Genomic DNA, 14,512 nt, shown 5'->3' with positions numbered 1-14,512 from the left:
ATTTAACACTGTGTAAGAGGCTATGGCCGATGTCATGGAGCATTCAAAGATGAAAGAGACCTGTTTCCATCCCCAAGAGGCTTCTATACCAGCAGATATTGCTGTAAAAGACATTTTCACCCTCAACTCTGAAGAAATTTTCCCATATTGAACAATAAATGTAATTCAGAGAACTGGAGTTGTAGGCACCTTAGGGATCACTGGAAATGAGATAATGTAAGAACCCTTTTGTGGAGGAAAAGTATAATTTAAATGTTTTGTGATTATATTCCTACCCCTTTTATTTCTAGAAGGAAAATGTTGATTTGGTTCTTTGGTTTTTTTTTTTTTTTTTTTTAAAACAGAGTTTTGCTCTTGTTGCCCAGGCTGGAGTGCAATGGTGCGATCTTGGCTCACTGCAACTTTCGCCTCCTGGTTTCAAGCATTGCTCCTGATTCAGCCTCCCAAGTAGCTGGGATTACAGCCATGTGCCACCATGCCTGGCTAATTTTGTATTTTTAGTAGAGACGGGGTTTCACCATGTTGGTCAGGCTGGTCTCAAACTCCTGACCTCAGGTGATCTGCCTGCCTCGGCCCCCCGAAGTGCTGGGATTACAGGTGTGAGCCACCGTGCCCAGCCCAAAATATTGAAATATTCAGAGAAAGATGTTTGTTCTATCTGAAGGCATCTAGGAATGAAGAGCCTCTGGTTGCCTCTTGTAGGCTTTTTCTCATATTTAATCATATTTTCATTTAACTTAAATGTTCTCTTTTCATTATATCCTACTATGTTTAAAATTAGGGGGACAGGAAGAACTAGCCTTTGCCCTCTTCTTCATGGTAATTCCTTATTCTTACTTAAAGCATTATTTATGTTAGTGTTTATAAAGACCATACCCATTTGTTTCTCAGCATAATCCTGTATGCTAGGCGTAATTTGAGACTTGGAGCACACTTCCTTGCCTAAAAATCACTCAGAGAGTTGGCTGATCCAAAAGCAGTTCTTTTTAACTCAGGGCCAAATGCATTTTCCATGGTGAGGTCAGGTTTGAGAACCCTGCATTTGTTTGTTACAGACCCCAAAAGTTGACTTTGATCTCTAGAGTGCATTTCTACTTTTGAGCATTTATTTTCTTCTCTTCTGATTCTCTTTAGTTTCTCCATATCCCTTTAAAAATGAGTAGACCCAAACCCCACAGAGAACCTCTAATGGGGGGCTAGCTAAGGTTAAGTTGAGTGGAAGGCTTTGCCTGCCTACTAGATCATGCTCTAGTGACTAATCATATCAAATGTGACCAAAGAAAACCTCCTCCCAAATTGTAATGATCATTTATATAAAGACAGTAGACAATTCTGGTTCCCAAATTTGTTTTGACCTATAGAAAAACTGCTGTTAAGGGGAGGGAGAGCATTAGAACAAATACCTAATGCATGTGGGGCTTAAAACCTAGGTGATGGGTTGATGGGTGCAGCAAACCACCATGGCACATGTATACCTGTAACAAACCTGCATACTCTGCACATGTATCCTGGAACTTAAAGTAAAATAAAGTAAAAAAAAAAACTGCTGTTGTGAATATTAGTTTTATGAATGTAGAATTATTGCAATTTATCTGTGTGTAAAGGAAATTTATTTTCTACCATATTTGAAAAATTGCTGAGGAGCTAAGATGAAATATTGTACCTCTAAGACAAAATGTTTTTAGGCTATTGGAAGACTGGATATTTAAAACAAAATCAGTATAGCCACATTCATCTACATTACAAAATGTGGTAAAATTATTTACTTTTAGCTCATCATTTGTAAACATAGATGAGTACTTTAAAGACTTTTTTTTTTTCTTGAGACGGAGTTTCGCTCTTGTTGCCCAGGCTGGAGTGCAATGGCGCGATCTCGGCTCACTGCAGCCTCCTCCTCTTGGGTTCAAGCAATTCTGCCTCAGCTTCTGGAGTAGCTGGGATTACAGGCATGTGCCACCACTCCCAGTTAATTTTGTATTTTTAGTAGAGATGGGGTTTCTCCATGTTGGTCAGGCTGGTCTCCAACTCCTGACCTCAGGTAATCTGCCCTCCTTGGCCTCCCAAAGTGCTGGGATTACAGGTGTGAGCCACCATGCCTGGCCTTTAAAGACTTTTTTTTTTTTTTTAATTAGCTGTTAGGTTTATTATTAATGTAACAGACTAAAAAAGATTCTTTTCTAGCAAGCTTACCATCTGAACACTTCAGTGGTACAAAATATACATGCCAGTTTTCAGGCAATGAAAAGTAAATTTGCAGCCAGAGCTAGATATGGTAAAAGTAGGAGTTTTTGCTTACATGTTACGGATAGGCTTAAGGATAAATTTACCTTACAGTATCTGTCTCATGGACAGGGCAGATAAATGAGTGACTTATTTGATCGGAATGTCCGAGCTGAATGCATACATGTAATCTTGAGTGAAAACCTAGAATTAGTTGGTTTAAATGGATGTTCTATTTATCTTTGGACTAATATCACACTGGAATTTGTATTCCTCTCAAGGTATTAATCGTTATTCTTATTTTTCTTTACTGATAGACGCTAATGAACTGAAGACGATCCTTCGAGAGCTAAAGTACAGAATTGGCATCCAGTCGGCCAAGTTACTTCGGCATCTGAAGCAGAAAGATAGGCTTCTGCATAAAGTGCAGAGGAACTGTGATATTGTGACTGCCTGCTTGCAGGCTGTGTCACAGAAGAGAAGTAAGTACTGGAATTGGGTTACTTCTTTTGCCACATGCAACTAGAATGTTAGGAAAGCTGAGCCAACAGTCTGTGTTTGTGAATATATTGAGAAGTTTTAAATGCAAGCTTATACCCTCAGAACTAAGAACAAGGAACAACTCAGACAGTTTCCTATTTTTCAGTTAAAATGTATACTTCATGTCTAATGTTACAACCTTAGATTTATTATTCTAGATTTGAGGTAGTACTTTACTTTGACAATAATTTTACCTAATGCTGAATGATGATTAAAATTTTATTTATTTATTTGAAACAGAGTCTCACTCCGTCACCCAGGCTGGAGTGCAGTGGCGTAATCTTGGCTGAATACAACCTCCGCCTCCCAGGTTCAGGCAATTCTCCTGTCTAAGCCTCCCGAGTAGCTGGAACTACAGGCGCCCGCCACCAGGCCTGGCTAATTTTTGTATTTTTAGTAGAGACGAGGTTTCACCTTGTTGGTCAGGCTGGTCAGGCTGATCTCAAACTCCTGATCTCAGGTGATTCACCCTTCTTGGCCTCCCAAAGTGCTGGGATTACAGGCGTGGGCCCCTGCACCCGGACAAATTTTTATTTTTAAAACAGCATCACTGGCTGGGTGTGGTGGCTCACACCTATAATCCCAGCACTTTGGGAGGCCGAGGCTGGTGGATCACCTGAGGTCAGGTGTTTGAGACCAGCCTGGCCAACATGGTGAAACCCCATCTCTACTAAAAATTAGCTGGTCGTGGTGGCTGGCACCTGTAGTCCCAGCTACTCAGGAGGTTGAGGCAGGAGAATCACTTGAACCTGGGAGGCAGAGGTTGCAGTGAACCGAGATCGCACCATTGCTCTCCAGCCTGGGCGACAAGAGCGAAACTCCATCTCAAAAAAAAAAAAAAATAAATAAATAAAAATAAAAATAAATAAATAAAACAGCATCACACAGACATAACCTAAAAGGCATGTCCTTTTTCTCTTATTCTGTGTTGCTACAGTAAGTGAATTAAATAATTGATTTAAAGAAATCGATTCTTGTAACAGGACCTTAACAACTTGCTCTGAAATCTGAAGATGGCAACATAGTTTAGCAAATGTAACCTATCTCTTGCATAATCATAACTAAGAGCTGTGTGGGAGCTGTGTGGTTTGTTAATCAATTAAAAATAAATTGTTAAATTGCTGATACACATTAAATACTAGGTATAAAACCTTGTGAATTAATTTTAAAATTCTCCATGCAATAGCCTTATGTTTTATTCTGCTAACATTTAACTATTTTTGTTTTGCATTCTTTATTAACATGCAGCATGGCAGAACAGTATGCTCAGGTATGGTAAATATAGGTACAATGATGTTTTTGATAAAATGCCTGTGACAGCTTTTCAGGCGATTGTGGAAGTTGCCTTTTGTTGCTCTTTCACTCTGTCACATTTTGTACGTAAACTGACACCTCCTAGAGTGCTTTTTTTTCAAAATTGCAAATTAAGATGTGTTTGCTTTCATGAAACAATTTTTGGGGTTTGATTAGTTTCTGGTAATGAAATTAATCGCTTAAATTTCATTCTTATGTTTATTATTAAAAGAAAATCCTGTATTTTCTTGCTTCTCTTCTGTTATATTGCTGTTTGTTATCCCTAAAGTATTATTTACGCTGTTTATTAAAGAAGGTTTTACCTAATAGATATTAACAGATTGCTGCAGGCCGGGCATGGCGGCTCACGCCTATAATCCCAGCACTTTGGGAGGCCAAGGTGGGCAGATCACCTGAGGTTAGGAGTTCGAGATCAGCCTCGCCAACATGGTGAAACCCCATCTCTACTAAAAATATAAAAATTAGCTGGGTGTGTTGAAACATCTGTAATCCCAGCTACTCAGGAGGCTGAGGCAGGAGAATCACTTGAACCCAGGAGGCGGGGGTTGCAGTGAGCCAAGATTGCGCCACTGCACTCCAGCCTGGGCAACAGAGTGAGGCTCTGTCTCAGAAAAAAAAAAAAAAAAAAGAGTGCTGCTTGATTATCATAATAATATCACTGTCGTTCATACAAACAGGAATGCGATTGAGTAGACTGACTTTGAATAGGCTTTTCTCCAGAGTCAAGCACTGGTCTGACATAGCTAGAGAAGGAAGAAGGGTGTGTAGGGGTGTGTGTGTGTGTGTGTGTGTGTGTGTGTGATTTGTGTGTAGCTATTGAAAGGTGGCATGTATTGTAAGTATTTGATAGTTTTCCATTAATTCTGATTGATTTACACATGTCAAGTTAAAAAATATTTTCCCCTTCTATTATGAGATACCTTGGTTTTGATTCTTCTCCTTTCAACTATGTTTATATCCTACTCATTATTATTGTTTGTACCAGCAGCTGAAAGCACAGAATGGTAAATGCATGGGTTTTTGATATGTGGGAAAGTATAAGGGAGGGTGGAACAAGTTCAGGAGATAGAGAGGAATATCAGGTTAGTCCAGGGTCACAGATTGGTGGATTCTATTGTTAGTTACTAGGGACTGATTATCATTTGGAATTTAAATTTACTTGATTTATATAAGGACTGGCATTTATGTCATTTTAGAAAAATGTGCCCACAAGCGCTCACCGTAATTCATGAATTTGTCAATGCATCCTTCCTATGTATTTTAGAGTTTGTCTCTTTAATTCCAGCCAGGGTTTTGCATTTCAGAGAATACAGGGTTGTCTGGCACCTTTCCTGAGAGTTCAATTCTCTCTTTGCTAATAAGACCCTATTCAATGGAACAGAATGTTTTTTGGTAAGAAATAACTGCATTAGAATTATTACTTTCATCACAGCATACTGTATTTTGATATAGACACTGTAAAAAATTTGACTACATGGTTATTTACCCATCTTAAAACTCCAGAGGTTAGATATTTCATGACTAAATCCCTGATTCCAGTAGTTGCATGTTTTGCCTCTTTCCTCAAAGTCAACTAATTCTAAAGAATTGAGATTTTTTAAAAAAACTGAGATTCCACTATCACACTGAATAACATATTGACTTTCTTGTATTTAGTTTGCAGAAGTTCAGATAATCCCCATTTTGGCCTCCACATAGATTTGATGCTTATGATTCTTTGCATAAGTGACTTTTCCCCTTCTTCTTCCTTCTTCTTCTTCTTCTTCTTTTTTTTTTTTTTTTTTTTTTTTTTTGGAGACAGAGTCTCACTCTGTCGCCCAGGCCCAGGAGTGCAGTGCTGCAGTCTTGGCTCATTGCAATCTCTGCTTCCCGGGTTCAAGCGATCCTCTTACCTCATCCTCCCGAGTAGCTGGGACTTTGGTGGGTGCCACTATGCCAAGCTAATTTTTGTATTTTTTGTAGAGACACAGTTTCACCATGTTACCCAGGCTGGTCTTAAACTCCTGGGCTCAAGCAATCTGCCCTCCATGGCCTCCCAAAATGCTGGGATTACAGGTGTGAGCCACCTCACCTGACATATTTTTCTCCTTCTATAACATGCTATAGAATAAAAACTATTTTATTGTTTTATTAAACTGGGTTATTTCTTATTAATACACAAAAGGGAATATAGTAATTTTGAAATAAGAGTCACAAGTAAATATAATTAATGAACCAAAATGGCTAGATCATTTTTATTTCTAACACAAATGACATAGCTACTTACATTTTGTGGTTTCCTACACCAAGCCTTATAGTAGTATCTCCTTGTTTTAAAACTGGGCTGGGAATAAGAAAAACAAGATCAATATTGTATTATAGAAGATCATACTTTTTTTCCCCCTATATTTAACCATTTAAGGATAACCATGGTATAACCAATTTAATACTGAAAATTGATAATAAGAGTAGCAGCAGCTGTTACCATTCACTGAGTACATGCTTTATGCCAGACTTGCTTTTATTTCTCACAGCAACTCCAAAATGGTATGTAGCTTTAGGCATATTTTATTAGGAAACTGATTCGGAAAGGTTAAGTAATTTGGCAAGCGTCACACAGCTGGTAAGTATTTGAGATAGGATCTGAAGATAGGTATCTCAAAAGTCCACACTTTACATTATAAACTGTGACATAAGAGGGTTCTACTTTTTCTTAGCAGTTAGATAGATAACTGTAATGTTATTGGAATACAACTGAGCAAGAATAAATTTATAACATGAGTTATAAATACAGAGTTTCTGGTTTATTAGAACGTGCGGCTTCAGCATAGTTTGCATATGAAATCAGTACTTTATCTTTCTTGGGCCAAATGGATTATTGAACAAATGTAGCTTAGTGTGCAGGAAAATACACCTAAAAGCTTCAAGGCACAATTAGAAGAATAAAAAGAGTATTTGGTCAGAAGGTTGATTCTGATGTTAGGATTTTTAAGTGGTTTGCTTAACCTGTTTTTCCTGAAAGCAGAAGGAAGGTCATATTAATTATTAGCATTGTATAGTTTTGCTATTTCCTGCATTGGTATAGTAAATGTTTAAGTTATGCTGATTGAATTTGTGAAGTAGTTTTACAGATCAAGTGATAAAATCTAGCTGTCACTTGAAAACTGAAAAAAAACATGAACAAAATGTGAATATATGCAGAAATATTATCTTAGCTTTGCTGATCAATATAGAAATTTTAGACAGCTTACAGCCTAATTTTATTAATGTGTCCACTCTCACATCCTGATAATAATTTGATTAAATCTTACTATGATAAATGCCTAAAATGCCTGGTAGAGACTGATGGTTTGTGAAATAGGTGAATAATCTTTTTCTTTTCATGGTGAGTGTCTTCTCTTCATTAATACCTTGTCCTCTGTGGCAGGAAAAAGAATTTGTGTGGTCCTGAGTTTGGTGGCACTAAAACTCAACATTTTCCACTAAAAGACAATTCTCTTTGTAAAATTATAAAAATAATCCATCCAGCCGGCATTTTCACTCCTAGATTTCTACCCGAGAGAATTGAAGACATATGTCCCCACAAAAACTTGTACAAAAATGTTCATAGCAGCATTGTTTATAATAGCCAAAAAGTAGAAACAATTCAAATGTCTATCAATGGATGAATGGATATATCAAATGTGATTATTATTCATATAAGTGAATATTATTCAGCCATAAAAGAATGAAGTATTGACTCATGTTACATCATGGATAAACCTTGAAAACATTATTCTAAGTGAAAGAAGCCAGACACAAAAATTACCATATTGTATGATTCCATTTGGCAAATATGTAGAGATAAAAAGTAGATTAGTGGTTGCTAGAGGCTGGGGGTAGGGGAATGGGCAATGACTACTAATGGTATGGGTTTCTTATTCGTGTGGTGAAAATGTTCTGGAATTAGTGGTGATGGTTGTACAATTTTATGGCATGTGAATTATATAAAATATGATAAAGTGTTAAAAATGTAATATACCCATGGAAGCTTTGGAAAATACAGAAATGTAAAAGGAAGAGAAAAAATTATTTTTTAAAGACAGTCCCTTAGAATATTCAAGTGGTGTTTTGTTGTTGTTGTTTTGTTTTTGGTTTTTTGAGACAGTGTCTTGTTGTGTCACCCAGGCTGGAATGCAGTGGTGTGATCACAGTTCATTGCAACCTATGCCTCCTGGGCCCAAGTGATTCTCCCACGGCCTCCCGAGTAGTTGGGACTGCAGGTGTGTGCCACCACACCTGGCTAATTTGTGTGTGTGTGTGTTTGTGTGTGTGTATATATATATATATTTTTAAATATTTTTGTAGAGATGGAGGCATGGAGGGGGTGGTGGGGGAAGGTCTTGCTATGCTACTCAGGCTGGTCTCAAACTCCTGAGCTCAAGTGATCCTCCTGCTTCAGCCTCCCAAAGTGCTGGGATTACAAGGCGTAAGCTAACGTACTTGGCCTGTGGGAAGGTTTTAAATTATCGATCCAGCTTTTAAAATAACTACAGGATTATTTGTATCTTCTATTTCTTCTTGTGTCATCCCTGGTGTATTATACAGAATTTGCCATAACTTTTCACATTTGCAGGCATAAAATTATTAAGAATATTTTGGGTGTTCCTTTAGTTTTTCAAGATGTTAAAACAATTTCACTGATTTTAAACAGGAATTCACTTACTACTTAAAATATCTTTTATTATAGAATGTATCATAAACAAGAGAATGTAATACATATATGTATTTTTAAAAGAATAAGTAAACAATGGTGTATACATGTGGATATTCACCTGTCAAGCTTGAGTAACAAATATCACTGGCATGTTAAAAGCTCCCTGTGTGCTCCTTCCTGGCTGAAATCTCTCTCCCCCCACATTTGTGTTAACCATTACCTTGCTTTTCTTTATACTTTCTCCACTTCCTGTATAGGTTCCTAAGCAATATATGGTTCTGAAAAACAGAGTAGCAAGCCCAAGCCTTGTTATGTGGGGAAAGGGTAATGTTGCTATCTTAGATAAAACCTTTCAGAAGATAAACTATACTGTCTCTGGGTCCCAACCTGGTTTTAGGTTCCCTTCTGGGGAAGTCAAAGGGCAAGGTTATAAATGAGCCCTGTGACTTCTGCCAGGCTATGCTTTAGGCTAGTTATTATTTATTTATTTATTTTTGAGATGGAATCTTGCTGTGTTGCCCAGGCCGGAGTGCAGTGGTGCGATGTTGGCTCACTGCAACCTCTGTCTCCCGAGTTCAAGCGATTTTCTTGCTTCAGCCTCCCCAAGTAGCAGGGATTACAGGTGTGTGCCACCACACCCAGCTAATTTTTTTTTAATTTTTAGTAGAGATGGGGTTTCACCATGTTGACCAGGCTGGTCTTAAACCCATGACCTCAAATGATGCGCCTGCCTTGGCCTCCCAAAGTGCTGGGATTACAGGCATGAACTACTATGCCCAGCCTAGGCTAGTTATGGAATAATCAACTAGGTTGGGGGAGAGGCTTGCTTTTTGTTTTTGATTCAAAGCTCAGCAAGGCCTTTCCATGCTCTCCCCTCCATGCCCACAGAAGTATTGTGCTTTGGCCTACTTCTAGGAGCAGGAGCAAGGCCATGGTGAGCTTTGAATAAAAAATAAAGAGCAAGCTCGCTGGGTGTGGGGTCTCACACCTGTAATCCTATTACTTTGGGAGGCTGAAGCAGGAGGGATTGCTTGAGCTTGCGAGTGGGAGACCAGCCTAGGCAACATAGTAAGACCTCATCACTACAAAAAATAAACAAAAATTCGCTGGGCGTTGTGGCATGCATCTGTAGTCCCAGCTACTCGGGAGGCTGAGGCATGATAATTGCATGAGCCTGGGAAGCAGAGCTTGCAGTGAGCTGAGATTGTGCCACTACCCTCCCACCTGGGTGACAGAGTGAGATCCTGACTCAAAAAATAAAAATAGGCAGGGCGCAATGGCTCATGCGTGTAATCCCAGCACTTTGGGAGGCTGAGGCAGGAGGATCATGAAGTCAGGAGTTCAAGACCATCCTGGCCAACATGGTGAAACCCCATCTCCACCAAAAATACAAAAAAAAAAAAAAAAAAAAAATTAGCTGGGCATGGTGGCACGCACCTGTAATCCCAGCTACTCTGGAGGCTGAGGCAGGAGAATTGCTTAAAACCTGGGAGGTGGAGGTTGCAGTGATCCAAGATTGCACCACTGCACTCCAGCCTGGGCAACAGAGCAAGACTCCATCTCTAAAAAACAAAAACACAAACAAAAACCACAAGTACAGATGAAAATATGGATGAGTTCTCCTGGGCATTCTGTCCTTCAGTTAGAAAGATGGTCCGGCAGCAGGAAGCCTCTTGTGTTGACTTCCCTCACACGACTGTTGATTGAGCCACGCTGCTCCACTCCCTACTGGCTGGGCTCCATCTGCATGCACTGCCATCCTGGGAGCCTCATTGTGGAGGCTTTCTTTGTCTCTCTCCTGTGTTGGATCTCTTGTATCCTGGATCTTATATTTCTTTCTTGATTATTCTTTTTATTTTGTTTCCCATATCCCCTTGAGAGAGAGTGCTTGTGAAGTAAGTTTTTGGTAACTGTGCACGGGTGAAAATGTCAAATGTCTTGATTCTAAATATATGCGCTTTGATCGACTATTCTATACTTGATGTATTGCCTTCTCACTTGTCTTGTTGCTCTTGAGAAGGCTGAAGCCTTTCTGATGCCTGACACTTTATCCTGGACTGTTTATTTTTTTTTCCCTTTAAGAGCTTGTGGACTGTTCTCCTTGTTCTTGGTGTTCCTGAAATACAACAATCATGTTGCTTGGAGTGGGTCTGTTTTCACTCAGGTCATTGTAACTGGGCCTAGACAGGCTCTTTCAATCAGGCAACTTTTGTCATTCAGTTCTGGAAATTTTCTCTGAATTATTTCTTTGTTGATTTTTCTCCCTCCTTTTTCTTTTTTCTTTTTCCTCTTTCTGGGGTTCTATTGTTTGGCTGTTGGAACTTATAGACAAGTTCTGTAATGTTCTTTCTTTTTTTTGTGAGACAGGGTCTCGTCTGTTGCCCATGTTGGAGTGCAGTGGCACAATTGTGGCTCACTGCAGCCTTGACCTCCTGGGGCTCAGGTGATCCTCCCACGTCAGCTTCCTGAGTAGCTGGGACCACAGGTGCACACTACCACACCTGGCTAATTTTTGTATTTTTTGTAGAGATGGGGTTTCAACCACATTGCCCAGGCTGGTCTCAAACTCCTGGGCTCAATCCAGTGATCCCCCTATCTCGGCCTCCCAAAGTGCCAGGATTACAGGTGTGAGCCACTGCACCTGGCTGTAACGTTTTCTCTCTTTCTCGCTTTCCAACTCCTTGTTCTTTTGATTTATTTCCTTGGAGATTACCTCAACTTTATTTTCCAGTCCTGTTATTGAGAAATCTTTATGGGTTGCTATTTGAATGTTTCTTTTATATGGTATCCTGTTCTTGTTTCATAGATGCAATATATTTTCTTATTGCTCTAAGGATATTATGATAGAGACTAAAACAGACAAAACAATTTGGAAGAGATAAGATTATACATGGAGGAAAGAAACTTTCAAAACTGTATTATATTTAGAAGCTTTCCTTAGATGTCTGGTATTCCTTGGCTGTCTGCTCATAAGTAAGTGTGGGAGTCTAAATGCTGACTTGAACTCTGGGCTCCCCGGCAGGGCTTATTGACTTTGAGCTTCATTGAAGTGCCATGTGGATGGGCCCTTTGTTGTGGAACCCCTCAGGTCAGTATCTTCAAGTCTTTCATCTGGGCTGGTCAGATTCTTCAAGGAAGAGTCTTCTGATCTCCTGCTCGAAGGGTGAAGGTCTGGCTGCTGGTATTTTGGGAGCCGAGTGGGGTGAAGAGAGCTGGGAGTCTCTGCATTCAGTATGCATATGGCCACTGAGTCCCTGTTTTAGGTAAGGTACTCACCCTCAGCTGGTTGTCCAGGGACTCTGTTATCACTCTCTTCAAAAATAAGACTCTTAAACTTTTGCAGGGGTGGGAAAGTGGTAATTGCCCAACCTTATGAAGAGAGGAACGAGGGATCCAACTACTTCTCAACAGCCTTCTCCCCATATTTCTTGTCAAGCCTCCTGGGGAACTGGTTGCCAATCCCCAAGTCTCTTGTGGACTATGTAGTATAACATAAGTTGGATTTCAGCTTTCCTGTTAGTTTGGGATTTGGCTTTCTAGGATCCTCTGTCAATTTATGTTTGTTTGCTTTTCCAGCTTCAAAAATTCATTGCTGTTCTCCATGCTCCTTTTTTTTTTGTCCTTCACTCTGGTCCTTGTGGGTTATGATTTAAAAATTATCTTTACAATATTCTTAGTGTGGTTTTGGTGGGGACCAAAGTTAGGTGCTTTTTTTTTTTTTTCAATCTTCCATCTTACCCAGATGTGCTTTTTCCTTTTTCATAAACTCATTTCTTTTGAGAGACAAAAATAAGTTATCATTTAGATTAGGGTAGATTTGCCTTAAATTTGGAATTTGCCTGCACAATTGTGAATTTAATTACAAATTTGTTAATATTGATAACCGTTTTAGGTATGTTTTTGATATATAATTAGCAGCCTGGTCTACCCTGAAATAACTTAGAATATGACTAGATGAAAGAAAGATTGAGCTTGCATACAGCATATTTTAGCAACAGTTTCTCCTCATTTTCTTTAAGCTCTTTAGCATCTTAAAGTTAAGAGTTGTTTTTTTTTTTTTTTCCATTTTGTCATAACTTACTTATGTTTCTTATGACCTCATTATAAAGGGGTTGATTTGTAGGAAAAAAATCTGAATCTTAGTCATGGTAATTGAGAGCTACTAGAAATTTTTAAAAAATGATCTCCATTTACCCACAACCTTTGGTTGAGCAAAGGGAAACTTGGAAAAGTTGAAATTTGCTGAAACTCACTCAGCTGGTTAGTGACTCAGGAGTTTTTTGTTTGTTTTCTCTTGTCAGTTATGGCAAGAGAAAACTATATATACAGCCAGCAGGGGGAGCTCCTTCCCTTAAGCTTACGTGAGAGAAGTATTATACTATTTATGTTCTCTGTATTGCCACAAGGGTAAGACAGCCTTTAAGACTAAAAATGATACAACATCAGATAGACACCATATGAAAGAAATAAAGGGAACTTTTGTTGGAACTACCATGTATATGTATTGTGACCATTTTTGTGTTTAGTTATATTATGAGAGAATACTTCTAGAAGTGGGGATATTTTGTCATTTATAGTTTAAAAAGAGGCATTTACATTAAACCATTTTTTAGAGACTATATCTTTCAAAAGTGTTATTCATTTAACAGATATTCTGTGTTTACTATTTCCCACACACGATTGTAGGTGCTGGGAATATGCTAACAAGCAATATATCAAGATTAAGCCCTCACGATTTGAAGTTCTTTTATACGAAGTCTAAATACAAGCCTAAAAGAAATACTTTTTCCCCCAAAAGAATTGACTCTTTAATTTGGTAGGACAATCAACTGCATTTTTCCTATGTCAAATCTTTAATCAACAGCAAAATATAAGATGATAATATGACTTATACTGAATGCTTACTTTTAGGAATTTCACATATATCTTCAAATATCATTCTCCTCTGCAAAAAAAAAAAAAAAAAAAAGACTATTCCAGTGTACTTAAGCTTTGCTGCATATTGGAATCACTTGAAAAATTTAAAAAGGCTATTAATGCCTGGCTCCCCAGCCCAGACATTCTGCTTTTACTGGCATGGAGTGTGATCTAAACATTGTGATTTTTAAGCTCCCTGGGCTATTCTAATGTGCAGAAAAGTTTGGGAACTGTTGGACTGTTTCCTAATAGTGACAGCTTCCTGAAGACAAGCTCCTTTGAATCCCTGTTCTTCCTGTTGTGTCACCTTGCACAACATATTTGACCTAGCAGTGATCAATAAACATCCAGTGCTTGGTTTCTTACTAACTCTGCTTAGAGTTTATGGTCATCAGCGTAATGACTCACTTGTGTACATATTTAACTTATTTATTCCACTCTTTGTCATTTTCACCTTGCAAAACCCCAAGCCTGATTAAACTCAAGTCTCTGCACATTCTGTCTCTGCATCTACCTAGCTGACTGCAGCTGCAGAAACACATATCATGGGGACGACTCTCTTTAAATATGTGACCACCAGCCTCACAGACACCCTTGGTACCACCAGCAATCCTATGATATTTCTTTAGTCTGTTCATACTCTGTCTCTCTTTCCCTTTTTACATCCTATTTTCTCCCCTCGCTCTCAGCTGGTGATTTTTGCTGTGTATTTTAACAGAGAAAATGTAAGCAATCAAAAGCGAATGTCCTCATACTCCCACCTGTATAGGTGGCATTCCTCTGAACCTCGAGATGAACTGTTCAGCTCTTCTGGGGTACCCTGGATCCATCTTGTCTTCCCTACTC

The 14,512-nt window shown here is 38.8% G+C and overlaps 1 protein-coding gene across 3 annotated transcripts in view; it reads left to right on the top strand.

The window, feature by feature from the left end:
• Window positions 1-14,512, top strand: part of TBC1D30 (TBC1 domain family member 30) — a 119,305-nt gene that overhangs the window by 24,016 nt on the left and 80,777 nt on the right. For 2 of the 3 annotated variants that reach the window (XM_034935511.3, XM_024931248.4), the window contains exon 2: window positions 2,538-2,702. Coding sequence is in view for 1 of the 3 variants with exons in the window: in XM_024931248.4 (XP_024787016.2) it covers window positions 2,538-2,702 (165 nt within the window). In the remaining 2 variants the exon portion in view is untranslated. Of the gene's footprint in view, window positions 1-2,537; window positions 2,703-4,014; window positions 4,031-14,512 lie in introns of those variants that run through there. The other variant, XM_055096507.2, reaches the window with a different exon arrangement.

This window comes from Pan paniscus, chromosome 10 (genome assembly GCF_029289425.2).
Source record: "Pan paniscus chromosome 10, NHGRI_mPanPan1-v2.0_pri, whole genome shotgun sequence".
In the NCBI taxonomy this organism is placed as follows: domain Eukaryota; kingdom Metazoa; phylum Chordata; class Mammalia; order Primates; family Hominidae; genus Pan; species Pan paniscus.
Note: the sequence above shows the minus strand (reverse complement) of the source record. Positions and strands in the feature narration are given on the sequence as shown.